The sequence below is a fragment of the Psammomys obesus genome, unplaced genomic scaffold (genome assembly GCF_907164565.1).
Source record: "Psammomys obesus unplaced genomic scaffold, mPsaObe1.curated_primary_1811, whole genome shotgun sequence".
NCBI lineage: Eukaryota > Metazoa > Chordata > Mammalia > Rodentia > Muridae > Psammomys > Psammomys obesus.
The window spans coordinates 1,229,426-1,248,359 of NW_026596143.1; the positions used below are offsets into that span (position 1 = coordinate 1,229,426).

At 47.5% G+C, this 18,934-nt stretch overlaps 1 protein-coding gene across 2 annotated transcripts in view; it reads right to left on the bottom strand.

The window, feature by feature from the left end:
• Nucleotides 1-311: 311 nt before the first annotated feature.
• The window catches only part of Prag1 (PEAK1 related, kinase-activating pseudokinase 1), a 53,168-nt gene continuing 34,545 nt past the window's right edge, over nucleotides 312-18,934 (bottom strand). For both annotated transcript variants that reach the window (XM_055593451.1, XM_055593450.1), the window contains exons 4-6: nucleotides 18,033-18,190; nucleotides 7,966-8,723; nucleotides 312-1,865 (exon numbers count right to left, since the gene is read on the bottom strand). In XM_055593451.1, the coding sequence (XP_055449426.1) occupies nucleotides 711-1,865; nucleotides 7,966-8,723; nucleotides 18,033-18,190 (2,071 nt within the window). In that variant the 3' untranslated portion in view covers nucleotides 312-710. The remainder of the gene's footprint in view (nucleotides 1,866-7,965; nucleotides 8,724-18,032; nucleotides 18,191-18,934) is intronic.

The following is an 18,934-nucleotide window of genomic DNA, read 5'->3' on the forward strand; positions in this document are numbered from 1 at the left end:
GAGAACAGCTTTGGCAAACCAGAGATGGGTTTGTTTAGAGCAGCAGGGTTACATTTCAAACCCCCAGGATCCCACCTAACAATCCTGCTGTGTGGGAAGAAAAAAAAGAACATTTACCCATCTCAACACACCCAACACACCCCGGCTTCAATAGGCATTCCCCTACCCTGGAACAGCAAGATCAAAGGCAATTCCAGGTAGTGTGCTCCTCTGCGGTGGGAAATAGATTCTACTCATCAACGAGTCTGCTGGACTCGAGCACTTGGAGGTAAAAGGGATTTGCTTGCAACTCAATTAAAAAGAAGATAACGTAAGACATTTTGCTTTTTATTGTGGAGGTTGTTTTTGTTTTTGTTTTTAAATAACAGTTTGACAAAAGGGCGAGGAGACTTCATAACAGGGTAGCGAGGCAGAAGTCCAAGCTTTGTTCTGTCCGTCGAACTGTCTTCAGGACCTTGCAGGAAGCTTGAATTGTACATAATTACAGGGCCGGGGGCGGTGGAGGGACGGGGGCTGTGTGAGGAGAGGGGGCTGGCGTGTGTGAAAGGACACCTTCAGTCTTTCATATTTATATTATATATGTATATATAAAAATATTACATCCAACGATGACAGTCATTTGTACCATTTCCCAGGGGAACCCGGATGCAGGCAAGCCAAGGGTATAGGGTGGGCGTGGCAGGCGGCGGCGGAACTGTCTGGCTGGAGGCTCAGAGGAGTTGCAGGAGCTTCAGGGTCTGCAAGAGGGCCCCCGGCTCTGCCGAGGCCAGGTACTGGCAGCAGAGCCAGTCCTCCAGCTCCACACCCCGCCTTCGGTCTACCGCCTTCTCGGCAAACTTCATCATCATCAGGGCCCGCTTCATGTCGATCCAGTTGTGCAGAGTGCCACACAGCACCTCCTCGGAGGCGCAAGGCTGCTCCACCAGCTCCCGCCGCGGCCCCCACAGCAGGCACTGCAGCACCCGCTTCGCCTCGCTTATGCGGATGCGCTTGATGGGGTCGGCCTCGAGCAACAGGTGGGCCAGCTGCTGCAGGCCGGGAGAGTAGAGGGACAGCGTGGGCAGCGGGGGTAGGTCCTCCCGCCGGTAATCGCGTTCCCGCAGCTGGGCTCGCACCTCGAACGGGTTGGGCTGGTGGAGCAGCTCATAGATGAGGATGCCGGCCTGGAACTCATCAAACTTGCGGTACTGGGAGGCAGACACGATCTCGGGGGCCAGCCTGGCCTGGCTCTTCTTCTGCTGCAGGTTGGGGGTGCCGCCTGGCTTCTGCTTGGCCTTCAGGAAGTTGCTGATGATGAGCCGGGGCAGGTGCTTCTCACTGGACCCTCCTTGGCAGGCGGCGGCGGCGGCTGTGGGCGTGGCAGAAGGGCACCGGGAGGTGGTGGTGGTGGTGGTGGTGGTGGTGGTGGTGGTTGTGGTGGTGGGCGCGGCGGGAGAGGAGGAGGCCCCCGGGGAGCCCTGAGGGTTGCAGTGCGCCAGTAGCAGGTTCTCCAGACACAGGTCGCGGTGGATGATACCGTGCTCTTTGAGGTGCTCCAGCCCGTTGCAGAGCTGTAGAAGCAGGAAGCACACCCGGCGCTCGTAAACCTCAGGCTCTGACCGGTGGCTGGCCGTGGAGTCCCTCACGAAGTCGGAGGCCGTCTGGTGAGGCACCTCCCGGGTGATGACCACCACACAGTCCTGCTCCTGGGCTGGGGGTTGGGAGGGGGCGGCAGGCACGGGGTCCTTGCTGGATGTGTCGGGGGAGGCGAGCATGCTGGAGGGCACAGAGGCCACAAAGTGGCCGCAGTCTTGCTGGATGTTGAAGTGCACTGGCACAGACGGGCTGCAGTAGGAGGATGACTTGGGTTCCGGGGTTTTGCAGATCTGTGGCAAGAAGGAGATTCGAGGTTAGGAGTGGAACCCATGGTTCTGCGAAACAAATGCCAGGATATTTGGCGTCCTCACACCAAGAGGTAAACTCCTTACCTCACGTCCGGCGCACAAAGACTAAAGAGTGCTAAAGCGTACAAATTTTAGAAAAATGTGAAGAAGAAATATATGACAGCATTTTTTTTGAGATTTTGGTTTAAGCAGTATTTCCCCCCCCCCTCCCACCTCCCTTTTTTTTATTTTTAATAATCCACACCAGGCCGGGAGGTGGTGGCGTGCACCTTTGATCTCAGCAGTTCAGAGGCAGAGTGAGGATCTCTGGGAGTTCAAGGCCAGCCTGGTCTACAGAGCCAGTTCCAGGGCAGCCAAGGCTACACAGAGAAGCTCTGTTTCAGGGGGAGAAAAATCCACACGGGAAGCATGGTCCACAGAAGAAAATAACTGAAGCCTGTGGAGCTTCGGGGGGAACTGTGGAACAAGAGAAATACGGCTCTTGGAAAAACAGAGTGGCCAGGCTGGAGTCTCTGAGCAGTTTCCACACTATCCAGTCTGCCTCCCCATCCTTTGGCATGAGAGCAGGTGCTATTTCACCGCGGGGATACTCCTTCTCAGGGAACTTCAGGGACAATGGTATCCTCACACCTTTAGGACTTGGCCACACTCTCTTCAGTTGCCCTGCTTCCTAGGTTTAGGTAAGGGGCAACGCCTGCTCTATGAAAGGACCTCGGGGTGACTCATGCAAATGGCTGGGGGAAGCTGTACTCTGCTCTGAGCCGAGCCACAGTGCCTAGAAGAAAACAGGGCGCTCTCCTGGAAAAGGGAGCCAGCAGGGCTGGAGGGCATCTTCAGACCTGAAAGCAGGAGTAAATCAATAAATAATTTCAAACACCTGTGGGAGGGTTCCTGGGAGAGTCCGAACAGCCATCACCTCGTCTCTTCTGCTTATACCCTTAGGGCCAGCCACCAGAGGAAAGCTAACACTCTTCCCAGCCCCAACTTAACTGGAGATCCTCAGACCTCAGTTTCCTTGTGATTACACGGAAAGGGGCTGTTCTTTCTGTGTATCCCTGTCTCTCTCGTCCTCTGCTTTTCATGCAATGCTGCCCAGCTTTAGATAGGAGAAGAATGGTACCTCCTAGCTACAGGAAGCACCACATGACTTTTGGGCAAAGTTTTCTAAAGTTCAGTTGTATAGACCATTCATAGCTCCTTATTCCTACTTGCAGCTATATCAACCTTACAGCACAGAACTCTACATCAAAGAATTCATTCAGTCTCTGAATATTTTTTTTAAAAGCAAACCAAGGAGTGGGTTGCACATTAGCGCATTAATCTCTCTATTGTGGAGGCAGAATAGAAATAAAAAAGAAAGTATATCTACCCCAGAAATTGCTCCTCATTACACTAATAAAACTGATTTGGAATATCCATGCATAAAGGGTCTTGCTCCAGGGTCTCATTGCAGCAAACCCAGCCACACTGCACTGCTTTTAAATGACAGTCCTCTGGCATTCTTTTATGATTTTTTTTTTCAGTTCGACATTATTATTGTTTTTATGATGATGCTATGTGTGTGTGAGGGAGGTGATGTGAGAGTGTGGGTCATGGAGCGTGGGGGAGGTAAGAGTATCAAAGGGCAACTTCTCCTGATTGGTTTCTCCTTCCATGGTGGCTGTTCACACTCATATTGTAAGGTCTGCACAGCAAATTCCTTCACTGGCTGAGCCATCTCCTCGGCCTCGGAACACTTTCAAATGAAAGAGAATTTGTGGGGATGAGTCTCTCACAAAAGCCTTGACTATAAATACTCAGTGGCTGACCAAACATTGCTGATCAAGGTCTTGGTGGATAGGTAAAAGGTGTTCACTGGGACCTCTTTTTTTTTTAACAGTACACACACACACACACACACACACACACGTGCGCGCGTACAAACCACACTTGACACTTGCGTATGTGGGAACTGTGCTGCCCATGGGGTTTTCCACAAAACATCTCCTATAATCCCACAAAGCTCAAAGTAGTAGGTGTTCTAAGAGAGGGGACAGTGAACCTTTTGATTTGAAACTATTTACCCAACTAGGAGCCTGGGAAGTGTTCTTTAAGTCAAACGTGGAGGCCTTAGGAAGGAACAGACAAGCTTAAATATTAACTTGGCAACCTTTGACAAGTTACATAGAGTCTTATCTGAAGTAGTTATGGTTTGTAAAGGAGCTTCAAATACCGGACTAGCAAATATGGAACCAGTCACCCACAAATATAGGGCAGGGCTTTGGTGATTCCAGTCACAGTCTTTTCAACATCTGATGGCTACATGACTTTGTCTTGGGTGCAATGTGCTTGGAAAGGCCTTATTTACTCTATATTGTTGACATTGAACTGACAAAACTCTAACCCATATTTTTGCTGGAAGGCTTGTCACCGGCTCCCTGGCACTGAATATACTAAAAAATAACATGTGCTTTTGGTCGGAGCAGAAAGCATATGCAGATGGGAAAATGCTTTTGAGTATTGATTTGTGGGTTACAAATACATTTCAGTGGGCAGATTCTGCTACAAACACGGAAGCAACAATGCGGGTGATGGGTGGCATTTATCTCTCATTCTGTTTTCTCTGTGCTTTAAATGGGGCAGTGGCGGCTGGCTCCCAGGGATTAGCTTAAATGATGCAGGTATGGCTTTGGGCACCAAGCCAGGCCTACGGTGAGCCTGCAATGATGGGGTTGCTATGGCGACTGCTCTTGCCATTATGTCTGTAACCATTCAGTGGTGGGGCAGGGTATCCAGAGCCGGTTTACACATTCTCTACAACCCTTGACTGAGCAGCTGCCAGGCCCTGGAAAGGGCTTCCAAGGCTGTCTTTCCTCCAGGGTATAAAAGGCCCCAGCCCAGCAAACCCAGAGGCCCAGAGCTCCAGTTGAGCCACTGACATTTTTGCAGAGATGTAAATGAAGGAAATGGGTAAATAGTAACCTAGCTGGCTGCATGACAAAATCAGTGAGCAGGGCCTCCAGAAAGCCCCCACAGCACAGCCACCCCCCTCCACTGGAGAAAGTTGCCCCAGGAACAGCTAACTGGTCCCCCTCCCATTTCTGAGTGGGGAACCCTAAGATCATCCTACATTTGAGATGAAGAATGAGGAATGGAGACAACGATCTTCACCCCCATCCCCCTCCTCTGCCACCCATTTCATGTGCAGGCGACCCTGCCCTTGGTTTTAATCCTGGAACTTTCCAAAGACCTCTGGCTCGGCTCAAATTCCAAACTTTTGTGCAAACTTTGTCCTGTCTTAAGCCTTGGAACCGGAGCCTCAAGGATGGGCAAAATTCTGGACCAAGTCATGTCTGTTAAGCAACAACCACAAGAAAAGAAAAGAAAAGAAAAGGAAAAAAAAAGAAAGAAGAAAGGCCCAAAGGCTCAGTCCACGCAAGTCCCTAATTATGAATTGCAACTCTACACAGCTCAGAAACAGCTTCAAAACCCACACGAACAATTGCTCTCGTTCTGCCACATATTCATGGAGTCAGGCTATAAGGGCCAGTTCACACCTCAATGTTGCAGGCCAAGGAGCCTGTGATTGGAGGCTCCAGAGTCAGGTGCCAGCAGGTGCCCATCTGCTATTGTTCGCGGGATTCAGAAGCAATGCTGCCTCTGATTTCGGTGTCGGCTCCCTGCTTAACATGCACAGATGAACTGAGCTCAGGGGCACACTCAGGCGGAGGCTGGGAAGGAGCCCAGCTCCCCCTCCCGTGGGCTCTCGGATGACTGTATTCCGTCTAGACTGCACTGCTAATGAAGTGGAACAGCTGCACGTGCCAAAATGACGCTCACAGCTCCCCTCCCCCCACCGCCACGGCAGGCACATTTACACAGTAATAACGCCTTGGCTAATTACAGTATCGCATTATTTGATGCCATTCTCCAAACTTCATTGTTCACATGGTTCAGTGAAATTCCGCTCCTCCAGGAAAGTCAAATAGGAACCCTCTGGGATCCTCTTCAGTGGGGATCAAGGCTTATCTTCAGGTTTTCTCCTGACTTAAACTCATGATGCAACAGGGATAATGCTTGCTTCTACCATCCTCTGGGAAAGCTGAACTTTGTGTTGTGTATTGGGGAAGATGGGCCCTGGATTCCAGGCTATTTGGTATAGTCACTTGTATATTGGGAAAGATTCCCTGCCCAAGGTTTGAACTCAGTGCTGGGCTCTCTGCTTGGCTCTTGCCACGGAATCCCATCATTTTCTTTGAATTAAGTCTCTTCAAGATTGCCTGAGACCTCCAGGTTTAGCACCAGGAAGCAAGGAGAGTGACAAAAGCTCATGAGCACATGATTGACAGGGTCAAGGAGAAGAAGACTGGAGGACTAGTCACATACCAAGTACTCATTTCACTGAACATCTAGCCCTTCCTCCCTTCATCCTTTCCCCGAGGGTGTCCACATGGCAAGCTGGGCATCCAGTTCACCTTGCTCAGAGAATTTTTCAGTCATCCTCTCCCGTGCAGATGGCCCCTGATTTCAAACAGTTACTCGTCTTCTCTACATCATAACAGTGCAAAGGCAGAAATATAAACTCGTTAGCAATTTTACTTCAAAGTTGCTCTTTCCCTGGTTGGGCGGCAGCAGCAGAGGCAATGCATGCCTTTAATTTGAGCACTTGGGAGGCAGAGGCAGGTGGATCAAGACCAGCCTGGTCTACAAAGTGGATCCAGGACAGCCAAGGCTACACAGAGAAACCCTGTCTCAAAAAAATAAAAATAAAAATAAAAATTTCCTTCTTGGGATGCTGGGTGGGAGGGCCAATAAGGAACCTGTTTAGTCTCAATGGACACTCCATGATGGCTGAGCTGCTGGGCTGGAGGTTCCGTAGAGCATTCAATGCATTTTCGACTTGCCATATTTGCAACTTAAAATGGGATCTAGCTTCAGTATAAGTATCAGTGTAAGTCAAAAAGTAAATATGATGGGTACAGCCATCCTAGCAAGAAAAATGAACTTTCCTTCTTTTCACTTGGGTTGGGGGAATGGGCATGAAATTTAACTTACTCGGAAGGCAGCTTCTGGCTTCAGGCATGAAGTGACAATGAAGTCTGAGAACTCGTATCATAAAGCTCCGCTACGACTGCTGCCTTCTTCCTCCTCTTTCCTCCCCCCCTCCTCTTTTCATTTCCTGTGGCACCGGTGATTAAAGCAGGGGCCTCACGTACGCTAATCAAGTGATTTACTACCGAGGTACATCCCAACCCTCCATTTTCCATTGCAAGACTGAGTCTTGCTGATTTACCCAGATGGGCCTTTTTCTCACTGCGTAGCCCAGGCAGGCCGTGAACTGTGGATCCTCCTACTTCAGCCTCTGGAGTAGCTGGGATCACGGAGCCTGACAGTATTTTCTTGCTACCAGTGTCTGCTCTCTTGGCCATAACCTAATCCAAGACTTTTGTGATCCTGATGTCTGTGAACTACATGGAGTTTCTTAGTTTCCCCATGCCGTCTTTATGGAGGGGTAGCTTTTAGGTGTACAAAGCTCCTTTGAATGATGATTCCAGAGCTCCTCAGGGCTCTCATCTGTCTTTTCTGGTGAAATCACAAGTTTCTTCAAGGAAAAATCTCTTCACTGCAGTGGCATAGATAACTAATCCACCAGCCAAGACAGTAACTGTAACAGTAAATACTGAGCAAATGTTATCTTATCATCACTTACACTGCTCAGGACAATGCCTAAATCTAATGTTCCTGCCTCCACCACTTAACAGTCCATCTCTTTTATTGGATCATAAGTGCCATAAAGAATCTCCTGTTCACACCTCTATGCTAAGACCTTTGGGAAGAAAAACCTGCTGAATACTTGAGTGAACTCTGTGGCACTAACAGCCATTTTCCTGTTGCATCTGGACCACAAACATAAGAGCACTGACCACATCTTATACTCATGCCAGGCACTACTCCCCAGGGCCAGGAAAAGAGTGAGATTACCCAGTGCCAAGGGTAAAGGGAAGCCTGCTAATCAGTCTGCTTACAAAAGCTTGGAGAGGAGGAATGACTTGTCCAGGACCAACCAGTCAGACCATAGAATGGAAGGGGGGGTAGTACCTACTTTCACAGCATAGGTGCTGCCAGGGTCCTCGGAGCAGGTGGCACAGTAGTAAATCGCATCCCCTGAGTCACAACAAGGCTTGTTGCACGTCAGCTTGAAGAGTGACCAGTTATTCTCGTTGAAGCGCAGTTCCTTTTTCTGGCCACCCATGAAGAGGTCTTCACACTTGGTCACTAGGCGGGCCAGGGACTGGGTGTAGAGGCCCCCAAGCTTGGCATAGGTGCCCTCCTTGCTGCTAATGCTACTCAGAAGGCTGTGAAGCTGTAGCTGGGTGCTGCCGGAGGAGGCCTGGCTGGATACGCTGAGCTGGGAAGATGAGGTGGAGGTGGCCGCCCTGCACTGAAGACCAGGGCTCCCACAGCCACCTTTGCTGCCTGCCAGGCCCACAGCGGGAGCCCAGGGGGCACTGCCTTTGAAAGCTTTCTCCAAAGGTTCAGATGAGGAGAAAGCATGATGGGAATGGTTCCCAGGGTTCAAGGAATAGCTAAAAGGAGGCTCGTCGTGGGCACAGACATTGGTTTCTGAGTGGCTTAGGTTCAGCTTGGGACTTGCTGTCCGTGGCTTAGGGGAACCTTGGGTCCAGAAGAAGCCATCAGGGGAAGAAGCCGCACGGCTCACTATCTTTTTCTGGGGTAGAGGAGGTGGCTGCGCAGGACCACTGGGAGACACATCCTCGGTGGAGCCTGATGGGAAAGGGACTGGAGCAAAGAGTTTTTTTCTGCTGATGGTGGGTGAGTGGGCGGGTTCATATGGTGGACCTAGAAAGAGAAGCAGAAATCATCAGGCTAAGGATCAATGCCACTGGCTCAGGTGTTGTGGGAATTTTTTTTTTTTTAAGTTGGTTCAAAGCAATTCATTTTATCACATTTCTTTTCTGTTTCTTTAGATGGTGTGTGCATGGTGCGTGAATGGTACACACGGACAGTTACATCTCCCTTGTGCTTGGTTCCTTAGCACTGAGCACCTTTCACCCAGGAAACGTCTCCACCAGCAATTTCTTACATCTTGTTCCAATAACCCAAATAAATCTTCATGCATGGGAGCAAATAGTGTCTGTTCTTTAGAACACCACTTTTTGCTTCACATCTTGGAGAGATTTCATCTATTTCCTTCTCCTAAATTCAGTGTCACAATATATTATCATAAGGTAAATGTCATAATTTAACTAGCCATCTCTTGATAGACACGTAGGTGATTCTAAAGCTTGGCAAACAGCGCTGTAAGGACAATCGTAATCTTGAACACACTAGCTTGAGTCCACTTTTTAAGGCTTAGGAACGTATTGTTTACTAGAGGAAAAAAAGTGCTTTGTATCCCACCTTCTATGTCTGTGTTTCTGTGATGTGTGTATGTGTGGCTATAAATGTATAAACAAGGACACACATGTACACATGAACATAGAAGACAAAGGTCAACCTTAGCTGTCGTTTCTAAGGTGCCACCTACCCTGATTTTTAAGAAAAGGCCTTTTAACTGGCAGGAGGATCACCCATTGGGCGAGTAAGCTGGCCAGCAAGTTCTAGGGACAAACCTGTCTGTTTCTCCAGCACTGGGATTATAGATGATATGTGCGTGCATGTGTGTGTGTAACATGGGTTCTGGAACTCATGTCTTCATGCTCCACAGCATGGCATACTTTAATGAGTGTGCATCTCTCCTGATCAGATCTCTCTTAGTGTGTAGTACTTTCAGCTTTCACAAATACCTTGCTGAAGTTACAGTAAGGCAAGTCTGTAGAAAGTTTAGTAACCAGAAGGATTAAAAATTCAGAACCATCTTCAGCTGCATATTGAGTTCAAGGCTAGCCTAGGCTACATGAGGCCCCACTCGCACAACAACAACAAAAAAGAAAACTAAACAATACACATGAGGTATGGCAAACTGTCCTCCCCGTCCTCTCTTAGCCTGCTCTTAGCTTTTGCTCTTGCTGCCTGGTTTATATATAGCTGATCAGGATCACTGCAGCTACCCTTTCCACCTGGCCCTGCTTAGCTAAAGGCAGACAGACAGGCAGGCAGGCTCAGAGAGGGTGGGGTGTTGGGAGCTCCTGCTAACAAGGCTAAGTGAATGATTTATGTTCGTCCCAGGAGGCTTGGACAAGCAGCAGCAGCACAGGCACAGTGGGGACCATCAGGCTTCCCATGTCTAGGAACTGTTCCCTCGTTGTCGCAGCAGATAGGGTCCCAGAACCAGCCAGTGTGAGGCAGGGAGACCACACTGGACTCTGACCTTAGCAGGCTCTGCAAACCTGAAGTCCTCAAGTCTCATGCTCCCCAGGAAAGTGGCTCTGCCCCCACAGACTGGGTCAGTAATGGGGACAAAGTTTAAAGGTGATTCATTTCCATTCTAACAGAAGAAATGGACGAAGGAGGAGGATTGCTCCCTCACACCCTGACTTTAAAAATCCAGGAGCATGACACCTGCCTATGAGGCTCCTCAAGTCCAGAAGGCTAGGTTCATGGGCAAAAAGGCAGGCACTTGGGATACATTGATTTTGTCATCACTTTGCCTTCTGGGTACCAGAAAACAGCCAATGTAGTACTATCACTAGAGCAAGGGCTGAAAGTGAAGGTTGAGAGTGGAGTGAAATCTGAAGACCTGGTTTGCACCTGATTCAGTACCTCCAGAGACAGAAGCAGCGTGCGCAGGGATAGGGTTCCTTTCCCATCCCTTGCTCAAGGTGCCAGTGGGGCTGCTAACAAGTCAGTGCCTTGGCCTGTCGTTCCTTTAAACTTTGTTCTGATTTCCTAAGCTTGGCTGGGTCTGTCCTCATCTTTAATGTCAACTTTCTGGATGCCACCAGCATCCCCTTTTATGCTTCTACTTGATTGAGAGCAAAAGGCAGGAATAAGCTAGTCATATCCATCAGTTTCCCCCATTAAAAAAAAAAACTATAACTGAAATGAACAAGGGCTCAGGCACCTGAGGAGAAGACTCTCCTCCTACCCTACTGTGTCCCCATGACAATCCTGTAGGAACTGAGTTGGTGGGCAATTTTGATTGGAACCCTATAGCTGCTTGGGCACATTAAGGATACCAGGTGCTCTGAAACAGGTATGGGCAGGTAAGCCGGTCAAATATGTTTTAATTTCTTAGGTTCTGTGAGGTTGTGCCATGGTGCTCCAGCTAACGAGAAGGAGGCGCTGCAGAACCACTCCTTTATCACATACCTGCCCAGCAGACGGAAAACCGTGAGGTTGCTCCTCAGGGACTGGTGGCTCACTTGAAGCGTGGACTTCATGTATCTAACTGGGCCTTATACATACCTATTTTCATTTTTTTAAATAAAAAAAGGATCTGGAGAGACAACTTAGGCGATAGAGAGACCCTAGTGTGAGCTCCAGGATCCATTTAAAAGGAAAGACATGGCGGTCCAAGCTTGTAATCCCACCACTAGTGTTGAGAAGGAGAGACAGGCAGGTTCCCTAGGGCTTGCCCATCTAGGCTACTATGTCCAGTTCAGGTCAATGAGACCATGCCGTAAACCTTACATAGCAACCACAACAGCATGTGGCTGACACTTGAAGGTGGTCTTTGACCATTACACACAAGCGCACACACGTGCACATTCCTGTACCCATTCAAGCAGGTGAGAAGACTCAGTGATGGAGCTGCAAACACCTCAGGGTTCTGGAATTGCTCCAGTGTGGCTATACTCGAGCTGCTTTGAAATGGATGTTTCTACATGGAACTGATTTCTCCAGCTGTCACTCCGGGTGAGAGGGCACTGACCCCGACTTTCTTGATTCTTTCCTGGAGTACCAGTTCTTCTACAATGCCCTGGGCCAATAGCATTTGGATGCTGAATTGCCTAAGTTACCATTCATAGCAGCTGCTGCGGTCTGCACTCAGCAAAGCCGGAAGAGGACAAGCATACCCTGACACCCAAAATGCTTTTGTAGTTCACAGGTAAGCCACCTGATCCAGGAAAATCTGCCTAAAAAGAAATCCTGAACGGCTTTGGCCAATGGCCAGAAAGACTCAAACTCAATGGCCCACGAAACTAATTCCACCACATTCTGGTTGCATGCTGGCATTGGACCACTGTCTCCAACTTCTGACTTACACTGAAGAGTAGGAAAGGCTGGGAATTTTTTTTCTGGGAAGTAGGCAAACACTCTAACATTGAAAGCTAAATTCCCGGCTGAGTAACTTTGTATGCAAACTAAGACAAAGAGGTTCTCAACACCATTTCCCGAGTTTTCCTTCCAGTCTACAGTTCCACATACACCATACTCATCCCTTTTATGTAAGTACTTTGGACAAGAGAAAGCTCCTCTGATGGAAAGTGTTACCTGAGGCATGCTGGGTGGATCTCACAAAGGCAGAGGGAGGGTAGCATCTTGTCTACGAGTTTGGTGTCTTTATATTTAGAAAGCAAAAAAGAAGTCAGGATAGCAAAAAAAAACAGGTTAGTCCCTTCTCAGAATGCAGGGCGAAAGTTCAAATGTGGTAACATGAGGTCTACCTTATGATAGAGTCTTCTCTCCTTGCTGGGTTTTAATAGGTACTTCCACAGTCTCTACAGCCAAATGAGAGCCGGGTTTACACAGGAAGTGGTCAGCCCTGTGTTGGGCCATACTGAGTGGGCATGGTTCTGTGTACCACTGTCTGCCTGTAGCCAGGCTGAACAAGCATGGCTATAGAAGGCACAGTCTACAATCTAAAGGGATCTCCAAGCTCTGCACATTTGCATTAGCCACTGCCCCAATAATCAGTAAAGTGAAGCCAATTGAATTTTTATGTGTATGCGAAAAATTTGAACTACTCTCTGTAGATTGACACTTGCCAATCAAGTGTAGCCGAGCAAACAGCTTCAAAGATTTGCCCACTCCATTGGATAATATTTTGTAAGCACCTACTAAGTGTAAGACATTAGAAACAAGTCAGATGGAGAAAACGCTGCCCAGATCCTGTACCCTTTGCTCCTCTCATTAGAGATGAGGAAAATACAGACAAACCACCTGTGTAGGCACCGTGTCACGCAGGAAGAGGCAGTCTGGGAGGTTTCTGCCAACTGATGGGTAGGGAAGGGGCTCAGGCATTCTCCAGATTCACAATTTTCCAAAGGGAAGTTGTGCAATTTCTCATTTGATTCCAGAACCTGAAGAAGCTGGATAATCACATGGAAAAATAAAGGAACCGGGAGGGCAGAGCATTCTTTTTAAAGGAATGCCTTGCTTTTCCAGGAAGATAAATGTGGCTCGAGCTGGAAGCATATTATTAGCATTTTGCAGCTGGACGGAAAACGTGGCATTTGTGCGGAATCTCGACAGACCACTCCATCATGCCTGCAACCAGCAATCAAGGCCGCAATGCCCTTTGGAAGGCAGCCCCCATGCCTCCTCTTCCAGCCAGCAGCCCAGCTGGGCCTCTGAGATTGAGATCTTTCAAAACCCTTGTTGTGACACAACCAGTGAGGGTCCTTACATTAAAACTTCGTTCAAGTCACTTTTCATATGCAGTTAGTAGAAAGGTAAGCTGACATTTTTAGAGGACAAATTGAGGACAACTACTTAAAATACATCCAAATTTAAATGCAGCGATTCTATTTCTTTTAAGAATTTGTCTCACAGATAGGTACGCAAAACAAATCTCCCCAGTGTGTGTCCCAGGATTCCACTTCATAAAATTCAGTAGTACGCTGAATGTTATGACACTTTGATTCATAATGGCATAGAAAAAAGTGTTCAAAGTGGCAATGGGCCCTGGGATGGAGCGTCAGATGAGAGGCTTTCCACTGCAGACTTCTTTGCAGCTTACAGTGAACTGTTTAAGATGAACCCTCTTGCCAGCACGGTAGCTCTGGATACTCAGAGTATTTAAACAGAGTCTATTTTCCTCTGGGACAAACCTCTGTCCTTCAGCAACATCTGGGAAAGAATTTCCAACTCAGTTCTTGATGGGCTGGGGGCATATACTGGGTTAGGATAAGTTACTTATATAAGGCATCGGTCTGAACCTATGGATTTAAGATCAAGCGATCTAATAAGCCTGTCTGATGAGCACACACTAAATTTAGGTAGACAGTTGTGGGTGCCTCTTTGCGGATCTTTTTGAAAAAAAATCCGACCTCTTCGCTGCAGAGCTGGAGGTGACTGTCGGAGAGGGGAACAAGCGCTTGCTGAAGGTCAGGCTGTCACTCATCCTGACTAGTCTAATCTTTGTGGACTTCCTGTCTCCTTGACAGGAGCTTCTACACTTCCCCGCCCCCTTCCTGGCTCGCTCTTTCTCCACAGCATTCTCCATTGCATGTGTGTGACTAGCCGTGTGCCCTGTGAAGGAAAGAGCGGGGCAGTTTTTCTGGGTCTTCAGCAGCTGGAATTGTACCCAGCATATAGTTTATGCCAAATATCTATCAGATGAATGACAGTGCATGTATAGAAACACGCCGCACATATATGTATATATTAAAAAAAAACCTATTGGCATTACTGTGGAGAAAAACAAGGCGATTAATGCCATAACATATTTAGTTACATTGCTCTAGCTCTGGCTTCCTAGCTATAAAATAAGAGCCAGCAGTACAGTTCTGGCTCTTGTATTGGTGAGAGTCCATGTCCTCTGCATGGTTAGAGCTCTCTGCTCTGTTCTGTTGCGGACGCTGGTGATTTCCTGTTAAACAGCAAATTCTAACCTCTGTCCGTTGCATCACTCAGTTACGTTAAAGAGGGAAGCTACCTTAATATGACATTAAGTCTGCATTTCTGTGGGGTTTTGTAGCTGTTTTGAGTCAGCATCTCTTATAGGCCAAGCTGGCCTGGATTACCAGCCACATTGCTATGGATGACTTTGCATTACTGATGCTCTTGCTTCCTCCTCCCAAGTGCCAGAATGTAGGCCTGCACAGCCATCCTCAGCTTTAGGTTTGTATTTAAAGGTGGGTGCTTAGCGCATAAGGTCCTCTGCTGGCCATTTAGCCAGTGATGTCTCCCTCACAGCCAACCATCCATTCTCTTCAACAGACCCAACCCAACAATTGCATTTGTCCTTCTGGAACCAAACGCAATCCAAACCACTGCTGCGCTAGCTTTGTCCTTCTGCTCAGCAGCTCTCTGCTTAACAAACTGCCACCCACAGACAAAACTGTCATAACAGATGTACTAGGAGGGATAAGAGATCTGATCAAGGTGGAAAGTTTTACAATGATACAAAAATATCATTTTGTTACTTTAAAATGTAGATAAACTCCTACTTTAAAAATTGAACAGCTTTGAACTATATTCTCTTTTTTGTTGGAGCAGGATTTTTGAGACATGGTTTCTCTACATAGCCCCGGCTATCTACATAGACCAGGCTGGCCTTGAACTTAGAGATCTACCCTCCTCTGTCTCCAACTTCTAGGATTAAAAGCTAGAGCCTCCACCAGGGCTTATATCCTTATACAACTTAAATGCTTTTTTTGCTGTTAAAGCTGGACAGCAGATAAATTCCTAACAATTTTACATAAACTACAGCTGTGATGGGCAATCGGGTGACCATTTCTTCAACTCAGGTCACATCGGAGATGCAAAACACCAGGGAGATATGCTTTTCTTCACCAGTGAGTTATTGCTGCAGATAAATGCATAACCCAATGGTTTCTTTTGCCTTTCCATAAAACACCAGTGAGGCTGACACTGATTCCCATTTCCCACAGCTTCAGCTTGGCTGGATGCCTTGTCTTCTGATTCACAGCCTCAGTGTCTGTTCTAAATGTCAAAAAGTCGAGATGCACAAGCATGTCAGTTATAAGAAATAAGCAGATAAGAACTTTTGGGCCTGGAGGACGAGAGGGTTCTGTAAGAGTCTGAAAGTGCCAGAGGGGAGGGGATGGGGGTAGGAGTAGGGTGGGGGAGGGCAGTTGCACATCTTTAATCCCAGCTATTGGGAGGCAAAGCATCTCTGAGTTCATGGCCAGCCTGTTCTACAGAGCAAGTTTCAAGACAGTCAAGGCTACACAGAGAACAGCCCCCCCAAATAAAAACAAGCAAACAAACAAGCAAACAAAAAAACAAACCCAAAGCAAAACAAAAACATCGAAAAGCAAGTGGACCTGATCCATGGTGGGAAGCCAAAGGAAGGATTTCTCTTGTCAGCTTCAAAACTTAGCCCTGATCCAGACCCATATGGAAGAGCAGCAGCAACAACAGAGAGAGACAGGGAGAGGGAGAGGAAGAGGGAGAGGGAGAGGGAGAGGGAGAGGGAGAGAACTAGCTTGCAAAGGGTCAACACGCCTTGATTACTAGTGGAACCTAAATTTTGAGGTTCTTGTCCACTGAATGCTGATTTTTTTTTAAAACAACCATGAAAATAAATTCATTTTGATTCATGCTATTCAGAAAGTAATACGAGAAAATGCCTTTATCAAGTGCCACCATTGTCCTCACAAGATGCAGGTGGCTCCCCGCATCCTACTCTACAGACAGCTCGGAATGAATGCCTTGCACTGTGCAGCCCAGCTTCCCACAGAACAGGGTCGCTTCCCTCGTCTGCACACAGAAGAACATGTCAAGTGGCTCTCCTTTTCCCAGTGTCCCTTTGGCTCCTCTGGACTGTTTTGGCACCCTGGAAAATCCTTTGATTCTCATCTCCCACATGCTCATTTCTAATCATGCTGTCGGCCTTCTCAAAAAAGTCCGACCTTCTCAAAAAAGCATCCTGGAATCCTCCGTCCACACTCATTTATAAGCTCTCATATTCTGGGGCAATCTGATTTTCCTGCCTTATGCCACCCACCCACCCACCCACCCACCCACGTGTCCTGCATGTTTTAATCGTGTCTTTCCCAGCTCTGAGAACAGATCTACGGTAAAGCACTTCAGTCAGGTTCTCTTGATACCACAAGAGAACACACTGGACCTGGACAGCATGGGGGCACGGCTCAGATACTCAGGCTTGCAGGAAATAATCTGCCTCATTGAGTTTTTGCACAGTGGGATGGGAAAAGGAAGGCGATGGGGGCTAGAGGAGCTGCAGGAAAAAAAAAGGACAATCTTGTTTTTGTTACTTTTCCCCCAAATCAAGATGAATACATTTCCTGTTATTGGGTGAGAACTAGTGGTGGTTTCTCATGAGAGAACTCATAATCTATGTTTGCTGATAGAAATGTGCTGTGGGGTCCTCTACCCCAAAAATGCCACTTGAGAAAAAGTACTTTCATAAAATGAATAAGTCACACCAGGACAGGTATAACTCTAGCATGTGAAGGAAGCCTAGGAGAAGAGTAAGAGAAGAGTCACACAGAGCATGCCCAAGGCGAGAAAGGTCATCAGCATTACCACTAAATCCACAAGGGCAGAAAACCTTGGGCTCTTTTTTAAAAATATGCGCAACAGGACATATCCACATATTATGTTTCAATGGTTGATATAGAATAGGGTTGGGCAATGGCCTCATAAAGCCATCCTATTTTAATTAACAAACATTTATGCAAACATTATTGTGTACATGTATGTATGCATGTACATGCATGTAAATGAGACACCAAAACATCTGAGGTTCCAGGAACTCTGGTGGACAGGAGGCACTATTTATGGCTGACTTGGTACTCAGAGAATCAGGGCACTTCCAACATGTTGTGTATTTGTGTGTGTGTATGGTATGTGTGTATGTATGTGTCTGTGTGCATGTGTGTATGGTATGTTTTCATATGCATGTGTCAGCCTGAGGTTAATTTAACATCAGGTGCGTTCCTCAATCACTTCTCCATCTTATTTTTTGAGAAAAGGTTTCCTAATAATTCTGCAGCTCACCGAGTCAGCTGGACTGGCTAGCCAGCAAGCACTAAGAATCCACTAATCTTTGCGTCCCCACAGCCCATCTCTGGGGATAGAAACTCAAGGCTTCATGCTTGCACAGTAAACACAGCACCAGCACCATCAAGTCAACCCTCAACAGTCTGCCCTGTCACCAAGGTGGTACACTTGTAATCACGGAGGAAATAAACCTGACCAGCCCCTGGGTAAGGTCTCCTTCCTGAACAAAGCAGCTCCAGGACTGAAAAGGCTTGCTCAGGCCTTCCAAATCCTAGTAACCAATCCAGGTCTGGTTTTCGGACTCTGTAGAATGTAAGCCAGGGTGGTTACCTCCATCGCTGCAGGTCCTGGAGTCTGAGGCAAGGCTGTCTGTGGAGCCCGTGGTGAAGCTGACGTGGGCTGCTCTGAAGGACGGGCTGAGGCTTTCTGCAGAACTCTGGCTCACTTTTTCCAAGTCAGAGCTGCTCTTGTTCATTTTTAACAGGTGCCTGGACAGGGAACAAACAATGGACGCGATTCAGTTGGTTTCCATCCAGAGACCCTGCTGACGGGTCACAGACCTCCCATGCTCTCAAAAGCTGGCCAACAGCAGGAAGTTATACAAAGTTACAGTAATTTTAGGGAGTAAGAACAGGGGTTCTTATGAAATCTTACACACACAAAGGTAAGTACTTCCTGAGAGGAGCTAGGACCGTGAGTCAATGAAGTCAGACACGCACCAAAGTCCTGCCTTCACATATGATCCCATGTGCCATTTATGTCATCTGCTATATTTGGTGACATGTGGCTAAAAAGAAAAACTAGAAACAGCATCATCCAGCCCACTTTCTAGCGCCACACGGAGATTATATAGGGAGCCACAGAAATTGGTTTTTGCAAGCCCTGGACTGAATTGCAAACTAGGGCTAAAAACATGGGAATTCTTTTTTGCCTGGTGCCCTACTGCCATGGGTTCAGTGTCTTAGATTGCTCCTTAAACCCAAGGAAAACATTTCTTTAAATTTTAACCAGACTTCTGGTGAAATGCTTAAACCAAATCAAATTAACCCTTTCACCCAAACTGCGCTTTGGCATCCTAGGAATGGTTTGTTCAGCATATCAGAGCTGAGAACGCCAACCACAAGACGAAAGCCCTCACCTCAAAACAAGTGCATGGAGCATGTTCAGGTCACTGACCCCTCCTCCTTCCTTCTTTCTTTTTTTTTTTTTTTTATTTTTTTTTTTTTTGATCA